Source organism: Homarus americanus, unplaced genomic scaffold, assembly GCF_018991925.1.
Source record: "Homarus americanus isolate GMGI-L3 unplaced genomic scaffold, GMGI_Hamer_2.0 scaffold48090, whole genome shotgun sequence".
NCBI lineage: Eukaryota > Metazoa > Arthropoda > Malacostraca > Decapoda > Nephropidae > Homarus > Homarus americanus.
Window position 1 is genome coordinate 285130 of NW_024753848.1, and position 18081 is coordinate 303210.

General features: G+C 34.8%; 2 protein-coding genes across 4 annotated transcripts in view; one reads left to right on the forward strand and one right to left on the reverse strand.

Annotated features, from left to right (window-relative positions):
* The window catches only part of LOC121855636 (mitochondrial import inner membrane translocase subunit TIM14-like), a 31269-nt gene that overhangs the window by 6030 nt on the left and 7158 nt on the right, over positions 1-18081 (reverse strand). The window lies entirely within an intron of this gene.
* Positions 1100-16190, forward strand: LOC121855632. 2 transcript variants are annotated; one of them, XM_042350696.1, is made up of 7 exons: positions 1100-1395; positions 1959-2152; positions 3101-3214; positions 4558-4635; positions 9174-10319; positions 13892-14044; positions 15932-16190. In XM_042350696.1, exons 1-7 carry the CDS (start codon positions 1247-1249, stop codon positions 16156-16158), a joined length of 2061 nt encoding a protein of 686 aa, XP_042206630.1. In that variant the 5' UTR covers positions 1100-1246; the 3' UTR covers positions 16159-16190. The 2 variants fall into 2 exon arrangements, with proteins under 2 accessions (XP_042206630.1, XP_042206631.1); XM_042350697.1 differs by lacking the exon at positions 4558-4635 and having other exon boundaries at positions 15932-16188.

Genomic DNA, 18081 nt, shown 5'->3' on the forward strand with positions numbered 1-18081 from the left:
AAAAAAACCATCAGCTTACTTTAGTAACTATGGATCACCTGAAGGTAAATAAATATTTTGCCCGAATAATTGGCGGGGGAAACATTATCAAACACAGAACATAACATAATTTTAAGAGTGAAAAGGATCTTTAACTGTGAGATTAAAAGACGTTTCAGTGGTTCAGGAACCCGAGTAACCAAGGAAGGTAGAGTAAGGAAGCTTGACTCCCTTTACAGCTACGTTGGCAAAAAAAAATGGCATCACATCACTAACTGGTAACTGATAGTGCCACCGTCGTGTGTGTCGGACTGTTTTTGTTATATGACATCATCTGGCTGGACAGTCAATAGTCATTCAGTGTGACAATAACAAAGTTCCAGGAAATGACTCCACGTGGTTGTCATGGTTGTAGGAAGTACAAGAAAAGCCACAGACATTTAAAGTTCCATCACTTTCCTAAGGGTAAAGACTGGTGAAATTATAATTATTATCATGAAGATAAAGGAGTTAAGTGTAGTTACTAGTTTAAGTTACCATGGCTTCGGCGTGGTGAACGGAAATAGTCGAAGGTTGACCAGGAAAAGTCACAGGAAAAAATGTAAAATTTTATTTAAATATCATTAACAGTTTAATGCATAACTTGTACACATTGACAACAATTTATATATGATGAATGGTGGCATAACACTTACGTTAGGTTAAGTACATGGATAACATTGTTATGATGAATCAGCCCATTCTGTATTTATTGTTATTGTTACTTTGAATAATAAAGTGCATTATAACAGTCTTGTTTACCTTTATATACCTCTACATTTCAACAATAGTGATTTTGTAAAAAAAGAAATGTTTGACCATGAAAAAAATACTCGAGACCGTAATTTCAGTCATTTTATAATGATGACATTTTACAAATGATAATGAGGTCAGGTTTTCTTTATGAATTAACAAATAAACTATCAATAGATTATATATGCATCAAAGTTAGTAAAGTTAACCCGCCATACGGCATCTCTGGTTTTCTATGAACACTGCCTTAACTTTGTCGGTCAAGGCTAGATGGCGGCACTGAACAACACACGAGAACTAAAGTGAGTTGAGCTTCCTTACTCTACCTTCCTTGCGAGTCACGATCACTCCAAGACGGTTCGTACAAAACCGTACTAAACGTGTCTGGCAGTACTACTCTAGCTGGTTCAGTACTGTACTGTGGTTGATAACTGTACATACATTACCAAATTTCTTCCCCTTTTCACCAAGAAGAATGTCAGAGTTACCTTTTAATATAGAGCAGGATTTAGAACGTGGACGGGAGCTTTACCAGTTAGAAAGGAATTTTAAAGAGGCAAAAGAGTCATTCACTGAAACCCTCACCTCCTTGAACAATTATTACGATGGTGATCCTGAATCTTTGTAAGTACAGTACTGTTATGTATTTATATCTGAAGTTGTTCAATTTCGTTCATAACCAACCAAAGAAACCTACCTAACCGAACCAGTCAAATTGGTAGTTTTTAAAGTGTTTTTCCGATGTATTTTATTGTGATATGAAGGAAAGAATTTGACCATAAGATTGTCAGGTTCTATGCATTGTCGTTTCCATTTTTGTGTTTAATATCATATTAGTGTGTAGAAAATTTTTCAACCAATTTGGACAATTCCTTCTAGTGGTCACCCTCTTCTACACCTTTACCAAAGTTATATTAATGACAATTCTCTTGCCGTTATTAAACATTTGTGAGCATATTATGTAGAACAAAAAAGTTTAAAATGGTCAATTACATTGATTGGTAAGAAAAAATTCATGAGGTCATTGGATGTAACAAGAAATAACCTGGCATCTCTTCTTCGCCTCTATTATATTTTTTCTCTTGTCTTTGGTAATAATTTTTATCCAGTTAAATTTCAAGTTTTTCTCTTTGAATATCTTTGTTATACAGTATACCATTCATTGACTTTTATCGGTCCCCACACAGGAAGAAGCACCAAGCTCTGGTGTACAATGAGAGAGGCCTCTGTAAATATATGCAAGTGTGCTTTGATGATGCTGTGGAGGACTACACTCAGGCCATACAATTAGACCCAACTCTGGCTGCTGCGTACTACAACAGAGGAACAATTTGCTATAGACTCTGTGCTACTAAGTGTCATGAGATGGATGAAAGACAAGGTGAGTGTTTACAATGCGAGTGATCCATTTACAGGGTATTTAGAATTTTTGTTTTCCCACTAATTATTCTGGTTTTGGTGAGGTAGTTGGTTGTCTTCAAGTTGCAACATAAAGTTTATTAGGAATTTTAGTGTTGAGTTTCAACTTTTTGTTTCCATTTCATAATATAAATCATAACCAGATAACTTCAATTATTTTTATTATAATTTGTACTTCTTTGACCTGTGAAGGAAGCTAGTAGCCTGCTAAATCATCCCCAACCTTATTTGTCCAGTGTTAGACAAGAGGAAACCTAAGATCTTTGTTAGGATCACACTGCATAACACCGTCCTCACATCTGACCCAGGGCGCGAATTTTGAATAACACTTGTACAGTCACGGGAAAAAAGTCCTATCGGTCCATAATCCCTGAGACTCGTGAACCTTTGACTCTTAAGACCTCACACACTGTTGGGTCCATAAATGGCACACTGTGTGATGTCTCTTGATACACAGGTTCATGGACGGGACACAGGAATGACAGGACTTTTCTCCCATCACTGTACATCTTTTAAACTCCACAATCTCTGATCCTACGGAGTTTGGTCGCAGCATCAGGATAGTAGTCAAAACGGCAACATTCTGGCCACGGACTGAAATACACTACAGGTCTTTTATTCGCCACTTTCCGAGGCTCTTGTGGTTTTCATCCTCGTAAGATTATGGCAGCTGAATTAAGTGAAACAGTCTGAAGTAAACTGGCTTGGGGGGGTGGGGGGGACACCTTTTTTGTATCTGGTTGAAAAAAATTGCTCCCTTGATTTATCAATTATGAAGTTGTTTACACTTGAACTATAAGGAAGGATTATGTCTAAGTTTGATATGAGTACAGTACTGAGGAATATACTGACAGGAGCTGTAGGTTTAATATAGAAAGCAATGAGCAGTAATTCTTGCTTTCTCTTGCAGATCTTCATAGGCGAGCAACTGAGGATTTCCAAGAAGCTGTAAGACTAGCCCCAGATAATACTGAGTTCCAGTTGGGTTTAAAAGAGTGTAATGCCATAGCTACACCTGGAGCAGGTTTGTAGCAGAAGTGATGTTATAAATGTCCCGTAGTACTGTACCATATAAGTACACGTTGATAAGAATAATTTGCAGTGTTTGCCACGTTAATATGGGAAAATGCTTTGTATTGTTTTTGAATACAAGTACACAAGCTGCTTTGTACAGGCACACCACCGATTTTCCGGCACCTCCTTTAGTCCGGACAAAATTATGTGGGGGCACTTAACTTCCCTCCCTCCCAGCCAGGGTGAAGCTAGTTTTAGGCTTAAGGTTTTTATCTTATAAAATGTAGCTGACTAGACTTAGCAGAATATAAATTGCATTGCTGGAATCCTTGTAAAATAGTGATAGTTTGCACAAGAGATAGAAATTTTAGTCTAGTGAAGTACATTTGTGTCCAAGTTTTATAACTCATATTTTTGGGGAAGATATATGTAACTTTCTTCATTTATTTTTACTCATTTACATGTGCACACCATCCTAAATATATATTTGAAAAAAGTAAAAGAAATAATTGTCCTTAGGGTAAACCTGTAATAAGTTAATTACTAAAAATTTTATGTCTAGTGCAAGCTAAGTGATGTTTATACTCAAATTAATCACTATCTTACAAGAATTACAGCAATGCAAATTATATACTGTAGTGCCAAGTCAATTCATTGACATTTTATAAGAGAAAACTAAAACTCTTGTTTTGATAACTATGCACTTTATCTCCCTCCTTGACAACTGTCAACACATCACCCCCCCCCCCTTTCCCCACAGCCAGGGTGAAGGCAGTTTAGGCTTAAAGATTTTATATTATAAAATGTTAGACTAGACTTAACAGAATATAAATTACATAGCTGGAATCCTTGTAATATAGTGATTGATTTGAGTATAAGCTCACATAGTTTAATTTAAGTTTCTAGCAGTCCATGGTGCTTTTAGTGGCACAGGAGGTGTATAATTAATGGGTCAGAGGTGTATTGTTGAATTATTATTACCTGACCTCGGGGGCAAAATTTAATCCTGGCAAGGCTTTGGAACCAAGGGTGCCGGAAAATCGGTGGTGTACCTGTACTATAATTTTACCTACAATGTTTTGTTTATATGAATCTCTCTCCCATGATGGGAAATTATAAGGTTTTATCTATTTTTATTTGTCTCTTTAATTTATAGAAACAAACATGTCAGCCCTTCAGTTATGAACAAATTAAATTAAAATTTTTCAGGTTTGTGCAAATTTAATTTTTAAGCTAAAAAAAGAAAAGAGTTCAAAGGTTCATGTAATGTTACAGAAATAAAGATAATAGATTGGATAATGAATAAATGTTTACCTGTACCTTAGTAATTTATATAACGGCCATCACAACTAGAGGTGGCCATGACGGAAGAAGTTACGAGACTGATAACCTGTGTAGATCTCCCCATCGTTCATCATAATTTTGTCGAGGGTAAGGTTTTAGCTCGGTACAGTATTGTACGTACTTGCATTCATGGCTTCAGCTGATAAACTGTTTCATAGGTCTACCACCCTCTGTATGAACAAGTAATTTCTTATATATATTCTGCACGGCAAATTGGCAAACTGGAAGCTATGTCTCTTTTGTGCTTGTAGCGCTTGACATCTCGGAAAGTTGGTCTGGGTTTACGCCTTCCCTCCCGTTCAGGATTTTGACCGTCTATAAGGTCAGCGCTTTTAAGACAACAATCAACAAACAGTGAAGGGTAACCAAGTTTTTGTGTAATGAACTTAATGTGTTGCAGCTCCATTTCAATAAATTCAGGGTCACAAATTCATAAACATCTCAAAAACATGGCAGAAAAAAATAAATCTTGAGTGACTCCTGTTGACTCGATAAAAAAATCCCATTGTTGTACTCATACTAGACAAGTTCCTACATTTAAAAATATTTTGACTGCCTTATCACAAAGAATTTATCCCATTAGTTCAACCTCTTAAATTACTAAACATTAATGTGTTTTTAAGTTTAATCTACTACTACAGTGTTTTCTCATTTAACAAACTAATTTGAGCCATCCCTTCCCACTAAATCGAAATTTCCGTTGAATCGAATTTCTGTTATTTTGGCTCGATTTAGCTAACTAGTTCACCAAATTGAACATGATTCCATTAAATTTTGTGCCAAATGCGCCACTTCGTGTGTGGGGTTTGTTACATCCGCTTAGTCTGTGTCCTGCCACCACAGCATGTGTCAACTACTGTTCTTAAACATCATGCCGAAAGTCTCTCAGAAGTCTCAGAAAGGAAGTGGTGTGGGGGAATAATAGAAAAAAATAGAAAACAAAAACTGAACCACCTAGCTTAAGGTAAATCATGAATAATGTTTCTAATGGTTCTATGTAAATATCATGTGTCTGAGGTGTGAGCATATTAATGAAATTAATCTCAATTTCGTGAACTAGTTCACGAAATCGAGCGAAAAATAACGGAAAAAATTCCTTTCACTCAATCAAGAGTTCATTATACAGTATCTGATTCCGTTAAATCGAGAGTATACTGTATTACTAGTATGTTTTATATACTTGTATACAGTATATATAGTGATATCTCCTTTCGCCAGAACAATTGGTGCAGAAAATTTCCGGGTAACGAGACAACTCTCAAAGCCGGGGAAAAAAATCCCTCATCCCTGGAATTTTCCGGGTACATAACTGAAAAATTTTCTCGGAAGTTGCAGAATGATGCATCATTTCATTTCTCAAATCCGGAAAAAATCCCTCGTCCGCAGAATTTCCCGAGTAACGGAAAATTTTTCTCAGAATATTCCAGAAAATGTGCCCCTCAGAATATCGTTCCCAAAGCCGGAATTTTTCTGGAAAATTACGGCTTTGGGAATGATTTTGAGAAAATTTTAATTCCGGCACCTTTGGTTCCTGAGCCTTGCCGGACCATCCGTTTTGCCGGATTAACAGAGGTCATATATAATAATTAAGCAATACACCTCTGACCCACTAGCTATACACTTCCCGGTATCTTTAAATAATTTTCTGAATAGAATCTCATTATTTTTTCTCTGCTTCTTTATATCATACACAGTTGACGAACCAATACCATACTGATCACACACCGGTTGCACCAAAACACCACGGTCAAGTTTTCTCAAGAGTTCCACCTTATCTTGTATTGATATGGACTGGTGTTTACGCTCTACACCATCACTGACACTTGTACTTGCCTTTGAAGTCATAGCAGGGGTTAAATATGTCCAAAATAAGTTGAAAATTACACAAAATCAAGGGGCTACCACCAGCAACTGCAGAGTAAACAAACAAAGTGAGCGCGGTTAACACGTAACGCCATCTGTGGGCAGCCCAGTAAACTAATCAGGAGGTCGTGGGAATTTTGTCCTGATTAAAAGAGGTGCCAGACCATCCGTTGCCGGAAAATCGGTGATATACCTGTACAGTACTGTATATATTACACATTATTATTACCACCTTACAACACATTATTAACCTAATGGCCACCCCAACTGTAGGTGGCCATGCTTAGGAAAGGAGGCCATTGGCCTATGTAGTATCCTTCTATTGTTCATGATAACCTTTTCTAGGGCTGTTCTGAAGCCCGGTATATGTATACAGTACAGTATATATAAAAACACTTTATATTGTTAAAATTATTACATTTCTCCTCAGCATAGAGTAAGATCTACAAGTGCAGTTCTTCTTGGAATACAGAATACATTATGTAAAGGCAAGTTCTGAAAAGTAAGCAGTGATGATCTGTAGGTACACTATGTAGACGTCTTGTAGTGTATACTCTTAGCAATGGTTGTAGTTCTATATTAATTTCTTCTGTTAAAGTTTGCCCATACACTCTCTATGATGTATTACAGTACAGTATACTCATACTGTATTTTATATAACGGTTTTTAGTAGTGGACCAACTATTGTAGACATAACAGCCATGGAAAAAAGTCGTGTCAGTGCTCCGTCCCATCCATGAACCAGTGAATCCAAGACATCACACATTGTTGGGATCATAGATGGCAGTCTCGGATTCACAAGTCTCAGGGTTCGTGGTTGGGACGGAGGACTGACACAACTTTTTTCCATGACTGAACCTGTCCTTGTTTTCATTGCCTTGTGTGAACCAGAAGGCTTTTATGTGCTATTTGAATAATTATCTTTTGGTTGTGTTGGGGGAAAATTTATAAAGTTGTAATAATCAAATACGGTATTTGTGGTAAAAATTTAATTTAGATATAAGGAGGTCCTCATTGTCCGCGGTTAATTGGGACTGGAGAAACACCTCTGATAACGAATCCATTTAAATCCGGGGATTAATCCCATAAGAAATAATGGAAATGGTCAAATTGGGACCATGACATTGTACACAACATTCAAAAAAAATTATATTATATCCTTTAACAATTCTTTACCTTAGAAACATTTGTTAAACATTTGATAACTTTATTTTAAGAAATTATTTAACTTTAGTGTACAGGGTATAAGTAATCTAATGTCCTTAAAGTTCATTGGGTCAGTGTGCTGAGGCAACATAGGTTGTGCCAGCAACCTGGTGGTCCACAGCAACCGTTGCTGGTGCACACTCACTCCAGTGGTTCAGTGAGACAAAATACTTATTATAATGTTTTAAAAATAAATAATTTTAACATAATAAAATATTTTTATTTACTTAGCTTCAAAGGTAGAGATGTTTGGATTGATGGAGGTGGTTGTTGGGAGAGGAGGATTAGTAGGAGGATGAAAAAGAAACAGGACTACGTAGGTGAATTGTCCACCCCCACTCTTCTTTTACCTAATCACTTCTAATTTTACAACTACTGTATACTATAGCTGGTGTGCGTCCTTTTGAGTGCTGCACCACCCTATTTGGGTTGAGAACTCATGGCTACAAAAATGATATAATAATTCATAACAACACGCACAAAAAGACACAACACAGGCAGGAGTAAACAACACAGCGCTGGTCTGGATGAAACAAAGCAGGAGACTGGCGTGGGGACACGTGTGCATGCATGACGCCAGGAAGAGGATGAAATTTCAAAGGCTTCAGCTAAAAATCCACAGATTTTATCGGGAGTTTTAAATTCGCAGACTTTATCCGGAGTTTTCCGAGTTTTGAATGGAATCCACTTAAATGCGGGAACTTTTTACGTGGATGGTCACATAAAGTTGACCACTTAACTGCGAAACCACAGATAGTGAATACAGGTACTCTTACAACGAGGACCTCCTGTATGTACGGTGAAACCTCTATATAACGAACTTCTATTTCCATATAATCCATTAGATGGAGGTTTCACATCTAACAGACCCTCGATATAACAGACTTTTATCTCCATATAGTCTGTTAAATAGAGAGAAATAACAGCACTGTACTATATACTGTAGTTAAATTGCATGTGTGAGACTACTCTACACTACATTATTGTGAATTAGTAGTTCCTGTACATATTAATACAGTATATAAAATAGAATCTTTGTAGTGACCAATTTTTTTCCTATTTAATTATTAATTAGTGGTACTGTATATTATTTAGTGCATTCAATTAAGGTTTCTGCCACTTACTTGGTACAGTACTACAGTATAGTATCCAAAAATGAGTTTTCCTCAGACACGATAGTCATGGGGGTTTGGAGGATGGGTAAAGGAAGGTAATTTTTTTATATCCGACATACTACAGTACAGTACCTGTGTGAGGATTTTGATTGAGCACCTTGATTATTTTTACCCCTAAGAAGTCTATAGTAACCCTCATTCTTTTAACATTTACAGTATTATTGTTTCTCATATTTCCAAAACTTTTACAGCATTTAAGTTAAATCAAAATGTAAAATTGATTATTTCACTTAGTTGAGCACCTACAGGGTATATTACTTTTCATTATTATTTTTTATAATGTTGTACCGTACAGTAATTGTTAAGGTAAAAGCAAAAGAAAATTTTTGGGTCAATTACTAATGTGTGCTACACCAACATTAATGCATCTTTCTTTTCCAGGTGATGAAGAGGACAGGGTTTGGGATTTGGACAATATATCCAAGAAAAAGTTAGTGAAGCTCCTCTTTCTTCTAGACAATAGTGACGATACCACTGGCACAATAAAGCACGGGAAGCTAAACACTGAAGCTGTCAAGGGGGGAATTTGGTGTTTCCTGTTCTTTCTCAAGTACAAGAACCTTGTTCATAATCAAATCCTCCAGAATGTGTTACGGAACCGTGTCAGGCAAATATTAAATTGTTTCCCTTTATCTCTTCCAAGGGGATCAGAAGCTGAAAGTCTAGGTTTCCAGAAGGACGAGGAAGATCTGCTCATCCTGGCAGAGGCATATCGCCACTTGGGGCTTAAAAGCCAGCATCTCGATGAAAAAAAAAATGACATTCAACATAGAATGAATTTTACAGAAAGTGAAAAAAATGGTACCTTTTGTTTATATGCTGAAAACCTGCTCATGACTCACTTATGTGATGACCTGACACCTACTCTTGTTTTTGACTTGTTCAACATCATGATAGAAGATAAGAGTCTCTGTGATAAAATTGATGGAGATTTGGATATTAGCTTGGATCAGTTAAAGGAGATTGAAGGCCTTAAAGAAGGTCTTTTTTTCTATATGATCAGGATGCTGGAATACCATAAGATGCAAAACCGCCTATACACATATAAGCTTCAACATTTTCTCCATATACTCAATAAACAAAGGAGTCCTGAAGAGCAAGAGATAATCACTAAATATCTTCTTAAGTTAGAACATTATCCAGGAGAATGCCAGCCAACAGGGTTATGTATTGTCTTCTGCGTTACTGATGACAGAGAAGGTGCTGACCTTGAAATAACCAAGATTACAAGTGTTTTTCATGATATTCTTGGCTTTACAATAAAAGTCGAGAAAAACCCCAGCGCCAAAACCATTGACGAGTACAAAAAAGAACTGAGAAAGTCAAAATATCGGTTTTACGACTCCATCGTTTATTGGTTTCTTTCACACGGGACAGAGAAGGACCTGTTGCTTCCTAATAACAAGGAATATCGAAGAGAAGATTTCGTTGATAGTTTCTCAAAGCTGGACAACTTTAGTAAAAAGCCCAAAATCTTCTTCATGGCCTCATGCCAAGGAAATGAACACATCCCTGTAGAGGAGACAGGTTAGAATAATGTTTTACAGTTATAAAAGATATAAAATGGTATAATTATTTTTATATAACCATCAGTTTCATAGAATTGAGGGTATCCAAAAAATATTGTGATTATGATTTTTATATTTACACTAATATGTATATGTAATTCATATTTTAGTATTATTAATGGTTTTAAATAAGTAACTATTGTGTGTATCATAGAAATTAATCTCTTGCAAAGCCAAATGTATTTTTCCAGAATAAATAAAGAAAACAAGCTCTAGAGGAATAGGCTTTAGGCAAGTTATCTGCCTCAGGTCACAAGGAATGTAGAAGTGTACCTTCCTCCTACAAAAACCTTGGCCACTTCTATGATAGAATGGCTAATTCTTTAAGATTTTTGTGTAACTCAGGTAGTATTAATGTGTAAAATGTGAGGAAATAATGTTAGTGAGAAATATATGACTGATGAAAGAAGATTCATAACTGGAGAGCCAGATGAACTCTTGATGAAAACCAGTATTTTTCTTGCTTGATGATTCTAAAGCAATGGCTTATAGATAAAGGTATGTGCATTTCTCAAAAAAAAAAAAAAATAAAATAAATAAATAAATACCGTATATACTCGTCTATAACCCCCCTTCGTATATAGGTCGACCCCGATTTTATGACCAAGAAATCGTTAATTTATGATATTCCTCGTTTATAGGTCGACCCAAGATTTTGAGGGTAATGGAACAACAAAACCTTCAGAAAAACTCTACGTCCTATAAACTTGTTTACCATTTATTATTACGACACTTTACACTGAAACGCAGGTAGTTTCAACAAAAATATTGTATATTTCCATTCAAGTATTTATTCAAGTCAATTAGGAGGGAATATTATTGTAATACAACAGTTTTTTAACTAAACCATTCGAAAAGTGATTACGGTAACATCTTTTGAACGAAAGAAAGCGAGTCATTGTTTTCGTCACGATTTTATCCCACTTTCCACTGTAATACGTACGTAATTTCAGGAAAAAATATTACATTTCCGTGAATGTAGTATATCAAGCACAGTATGAATAGAATATCATTGTAATATAACAGAATTTTAACCGAAAACTATTAAAAAAACGAATAACATCTCAAGAACATCGGAAGCTTAGGTGAAGTCTTTTGTTTTCGTCATGTATTTTATCCTATTTTACATTGAAATACATCACGTTTCATCAAAACTACTATTTATTTCCGAGAATATATTCATTCAGGCACAGTTTAGGTAAAATATACGTGTGATGTAATAGTTTTTTAACTGAAAACGATTCGAAAAACACGTTCCCTCTAGCCCTGTTCAAGGAGAGGACTGGGAGAAGCTGTTTGGTGCTGCAGACGATGACAAGGAAAATGATTTTGATGGATTTTAATGAAAATATTCAGAAATATGGTATCGTAATATTTATTCAAGTCAATTAGGATATTATTGTAATACAATACAACAGTTTTTTAACTAAACCATTCGAAAAGTGATTACGGTAACATCTTTTGAACGAAACAAAGCGAAAGTCATTGTTTTCATCACAATTTTATCCCACTTTCCACTGTAATACGTATGTCATTTCAGCAAAAAATATTACATTTCCGAACATCGGAAGGTTAGGTAAAGTCTTTTGTTTTCTGCATGTAGTTTATCCTAATTTACATTGAAATACATCACGTTTCAGCAAAACTACTATTTATTTCTGAGAATATGGAAATGTAATATTTTTTCTGAAATGACGTACGTATTATAGTGGAAAGTGGGATAAAATCGTGACAAAAACAATGACTCGCTTTCTTTCGTTCACAAGATGTTACCGTAATCGCCTTTTGAATGGTTTTCAGTTAAAAACTGTTATATTACAATAATATTCTATCCTAATTCACTTGTGATGTAAAAGTTTTTTAACTGAAAACGATTCGAAAAACACGTGTACCGTCTAGCTGATACGGCAGAGCCCTGGTCGCGGAGGCTTTGTGTTTGCATCGGCCCTTCTTAAGCAGCTTTTAATTTTAGCGTACGTTGAAATTGTGTTTACCGGTGTATTCTTATTTTCTTGCTTCTTATTTTCCAGAAATATGACAAGTTTTTATATAATACAATGTTACGGTACTTTTAATTTACAAGTATTCATTTTTAAAAATACAGAAGACACCAAACAAATACTAGTACGGATATTTGCGTGACTCTCCCGCCAAAAAAGACCAAACAGCTGGTACTCTCTCCCTCAGCCCTACCAAAAATAGCCCAACATCTTTCTTGTTTATTCTCTTCCAATTTCTCACTTTAACTGGTATTTTTTACTTCATATTGCCTACATCAGATAAACTACAGTAATTGAGGTTAGATATTGTTATAAATTTGATTACCGGGTCCTGGCAGGTACCGTTAGAACCACCTGACCCTACCAACAGTGTTGCAAGTCAGACAGCATTTTTTTTTTTTACATTTTTGGTGTCTCCATTTGTTAATTTTTTTTCTGTGGGGTTTGCACAATAGTATACTGTTTTACCTACAGTATTGTAAAACGATTTGGGAAAAGAAATACTCGGTAACTTAAAATTTTAAAAGGAAAATTTTGAAACTGGCAACTGTGTGTAGATGACCTGACTCACATCATATTGATGTTTCAAATTTAATTAACAAAAATTTATGTATCTATAAATACACTTTTAAAAATGAATACTTTATGTTTTACATACTCCTGTGCATACCATACCATGCATTTGGCTACTTTGGGCTTGCTATGATGACGCAAGAGATCTGCCTTGGCAACTGTACCGACACTCACAGCGGGTGGTGCGTTGGTGCGTCGTTTCCATTGTTTACTGGTAGTTACTGGTAAATTTTTTTCAACCTAACGAAACTATTACCCGTATAGAGGTCGACCCCCAACTTTTTGCCCAAAAATTTGGTCTTAAGAACTCGTGCTATACACGGGTATATACGATATAAATAGTTTCCCACAATACAAGATATGATTTTTTTGGTCAATTTTTCATCATAAATCTTAAATAACTTGTCATTTAATTAAAGCATATCTGTCAATTCTTCACCATACACCGTTACTAGATCAACTGCCTCATTGTACTGGTTGGTTTGGTATGAACATCTGCTGTTGACTATACAAAGCACCAAGAAAGAATGAATAAGTTGCTCTTATATAGGTTGACCTGCAAATGTGGGGGAGAAATACTGTAATGAACCCTGTCAATTATTCACTGTCTTAATATTTGCAGTTGTTAAATATCCACCAAATTCTGAATAATTTTAGCTTTTTGTCGTAAACTTGAATTACTTTTTTTTTATGGCTGAACATTGTTTACTTATTAAGTATGTTGCACTATCGTTGCCAACTGATCATGACATCTATATACAGTACAGTACTCATATATATTGTATGTAGCACAGTTGGAGGAAACAGCCAGACAGTAACAAGGTATGACCCCGTGTGTTTATAACTAGAGAACGTTCATTGGTTTCATGTGAGTACAGTGAAATTCTTTTACATTTACTGGTTTTAATGTGTAATGGAGTTTATTTTTAACTATATTATTCTTGTTTATATTGTACAGGTAATTATGAAGCAACCATAGATGGAGAGGGTAAAACTTATGTGGATTACCCAGACGCTGCCCACGACACAAGCTATGTTTACTACCAGATGGATCGTCTTATTGCTTATGCTACGCTCCGCAGTAAATATGCCTTTAGGCTCAAAGATCACGGTAAGACATAATTATGGAAATTTATTTACAGTACTGTACTGTATTTCTGTATACAGTAATCCCGACTGGAACGTAGGTGAGATTTGTACACCAATTCCCTCATTAATATCCTTGTTGGGTTCCTGAAAAATCACGACTTTAAGTGAAACAACGTTAAGCGAGAACTATTTTACCATAGACACAATGATATAAATGGGGATTATTTTCCTTGGGTACATTTATGGTCACAATTCTCTCACAACTTGCCACAATTGTTTCACTTTCATCACTATCACCTTCTTGTTTAAAGTTAACTTGAGCTTTTGCCAGTTAACTTTGTAGCAGATAATGGAGTAACACTTTTAGCACATGATTTGATATTTTCTGCATTTCCACAAATTGTTCTTTCCTACAGTTGTATGTTGCAAACTAACAGCTCTTATTATGTCCACAGCTCACTGTCTTTCAGATCTTTCTCTACCACATCTTATTTAACTTGTAACACTTTTCCTTTTCATTCTGACCACAACCAGTAGTGGTGCCATTGTTTTTGTCAGTGTTTACACCCATGATGTCAGTTATCCATCTGAAACTGAAGAAAATAAGACCCTGGTTGTAGTAAAAGTAATGAAAAAAAATTGATGTTTTAATTAATGTTATTTAATGTACAATAGAGGTAACCACTGATGGTAAAGAAAAAAGTGAGAGACTGATAGTGGAACGCCAATGTATACATGCACACTCGAGGAAACATATCGTCATTTCTCTATATAAGAACATGAAAGAACACTTATTACTGTTCATATACGTTTTAAATAATACTTATGAATGTAAAACAAAAGTTCTACTCGCCAGTGGTGGTAAAGTCGAAAACATAAGGACAGCCAGTGTTGTTGTGCGAGTTTTTACTCGGATAACGAAGTTCCTATGGCTGAATCTGTAGGTTCAATTCTGGCTGAAGCTATAGCTTTCCATAAAGATGTCATAACTGTTGCTGAAGGTACTGCTGATGCTGAATTTGATGGTGTAGCTGAACCTGAAGTTGATGGTGTGGCTGTAGCTTAAGTTGATGGTTTAGGTCTTCAAATAATAAAACTATCTAAAGAACCTTGCACAGCTGCTTTCTTTTTCTCATTATACTACATCTTTATGCAGGGGTCATGTGTGTTTTTCATGTCCCTGTTAATTTTAATGCTTCGTTCTGTTAATGGAAAATATGTTCATTACTTGCTCCATATAATATTCACAGACTTCTCGCCTTTTTCATATCGTTTTAACACATCTAGTTTCTCGGCAAAGCTTACACACTTTCTTGTAGCTTTTGATCCAGCACTACCATCACTTGCTCTCTTGCTCATGTTGAATATGAACACAAAAATGTCATAAGAAACCTGAGAAACTTTTTCTCCTGTTCAGATGCGCAAAAAAGAAAAAAAAATGCCAGCCAAGCTGTGGCGGTTTATACTTGTTATGGTGGCGTCACCACTCACAAGCCTGGCAGTCTCCGTGGGCAAGGCGTATTTATTTTTAGTTGTATAATACATATCAGGATTAAGTTACCCAGTATTATGAAAATTTTATTTATTTTTTTTTAAATATGAAGAAAATTATGGTGTAAATTGAATTGGGTCATAAATTAACAAGGGTTTTAAATATGAATCGTTGTTAGTAGAACCGTTGTTATCGGAGGCTCTCCTGTATAATTATTTTTTTCAAACTCGGGTTTTTCTAAACTACATACAGTACTGTACTGTAATATGAATTTGCTCCCTAATTCATCAACTTGCCTATAATGAAATTTCTACAGAATATTAAGTGAAGCAAATCTCCCCTTCTCTTCTTTCTAAAAAGTTGTAGACAAATGTTTTCTTTTAAGAATACATAATTTATTTTTATTTTTTTCTACAGGTTCTGTGTATGTGGATTGTGTGTGCTCTAGTCTGAAGGAACACTGTGGAAAAAATATCACTCAAGTGTTAGAAGAAGTTTGTCAAAAGATTCACCGCATTGTTTTCTACAGTGAAGAAAAAAAAACATCAGAAGAAAAAGAAAAAGAATTTGAAGGGAATGCAAAACAAGCATGTTTCTATGAAAGCACCTTCCAAAAGACCTTCATTATCCCCAAAGGTTTATAATATATATATATATATATATATATATATATATATATATATATATATATATATATATATATATATATATATATATATATATATATATATATATATATATATATACTTAGTGCAGTATTATAAAGTGATTTTAATGATTTGTTAATACGTACTCATTATGATGAATTTCAGACTTCATAGATATTTTAATTGTTGTGCAATGATGTACAGTATTCTTAGAATTTTATAGTACACTCTACTGATTTATCTACTAAGAATATATCCTTCCATACAGTAAAGGTAAAAATAATATTTGGGTTATCCTAATAATTTAAACTTGTTTCTCACTAATGAAAAAATGGTAAAGAAGTCACATTATGCTTCTCCACAGTGAAGAATAGTTTTTAGATTTACTGTATACAGTATTTTGAAATTATTTAAATTTTTATACTTGTTTAGGATATACCGATAGGTGTAAAAAAATTTCCCCCGGTGATAGAAGAAATGCAATGAACTTCCCATGTAAAAGTGAAAGATTAATACATGAAAAAAGAAAATCTGAGGAAGATTTTTTAGTACGACTATGTTGCAGGCAATAGCGTGGCTCACCAAGCATTGACGACCATTTTAGTAAACCCTTGATTTTTGTGGGGTTACTAATACATTATCAGACTTACTGTATTAACTTGTAGGAAAAATTTAATGCTTTAAGCTCCATAAATATTTGTTCTTTGGCTGAGGAATTATAAAAAATCATAATACTCCATTATAATAAGCATTTAAATATAATTACATTTACATATAAGGAAAAAACATTTCTATCTTTTACTGTAGTAAATGAGGGTTGATTAATTCTATGTTTGTCCCAGTCTTCCACTTTCTCATCAATAAGTATAATACAGTATACAGGCGATGTGCTTCTTCGTACCTGAGGTGAGTGTAGAATGGGTAATTGTAACAAGTATTGAATGTAATGCTGGAAAAATAGAAGCACTGATGAATACTGAAGTCAATTTTACTGTAGTTTCCTACCTCTTAGCTACAGTAGTTTATTTTATTACAACTATTTAATGTTATTGTTCCAAATACAGTGAGTTCTGCTATAACGCGTGTTTTGACAACGCGAATTGGCTCTAACGCGATTTATGAATAGAGGAACGATATTTGTATAACGCAAACGCTTGTTTGCTGTAACGCGATTTTTGCTTACTATTTCTCCAATTTTGTGGTATTAACTGTGAATATGGTAAAGAAGAATATCTCCAAGAAGCGTTCTGGTGATCGCATTCCCGGTGATGATCGTAAAAGAAGGGCTATAACCCTTGAAGAGAAGCTTGATGTTATCTACCTCAAAATCACCCTTCTCCCCCATCAAGTGATATTCATATTTTTTCAAGGTAAAGTGTTACATTTACTGTATGATTTCATTATTAGATATGAATGTAACATTTATTTAGACTGTGCTATCCTTTGTGTTAGGCTAAATACTAAATTTCTTTCGATTTCGAGTAGTAATCTGCACCTAACCCTATTTTCTCCATAAGCCCTGTTATTTCTATTACGCGAATTTCTATAACACGATGTTTTACAAGAACACAACAATCGCGTTATAGCAGAACTGACTGTACGTTAAAATAATTTAGATTGAATTCATTAACCCTGTGAACTCTATAAATGACTCAGGATTTTAACTCGGGATATTCTTCCAGATAATGCCCAATAATTTTACTCTTATGTCTGGGAACCCTTAGCAATTATAGGGTCAAATGAACACTGCCAAATAGTATTATGAATGGTTATCTTCAGTAAAACAAATGATACATGAAATTTGTCTGATATTGAACCTGTGTTTTGTTAACCATTTGTGTTGATAGATCATAGTAAAAAGTATATATATATATATATATATATAATTTTTTTTTTTTTTTTAATCCAGTGTATCCCAAT

Excerpts from the sequence above, each read along its gene's own strand:
- LOC121855632 (XM_042350696.1), top strand. The coding sequence starts at position 1,247 with ATGTCAGAGTTACCTTTTAATATAGAGCAGGATTTAGAACGTGGACGG. Across the intron at positions 1,396-1,958 it reads GATGGTGATCCTGAATCTTT|GAAGAAGCACCAAGCTCTGG; the intron begins GTAAGTACAGTA and ends GTCCCCACACAG. Across the intron at positions 10,320-13,891 it reads CATCCCTGTAGAGGAGACAG|GTAATTATGAAGCAACCATA; the intron begins GTTAGAATAATG and ends TATATTGTACAG.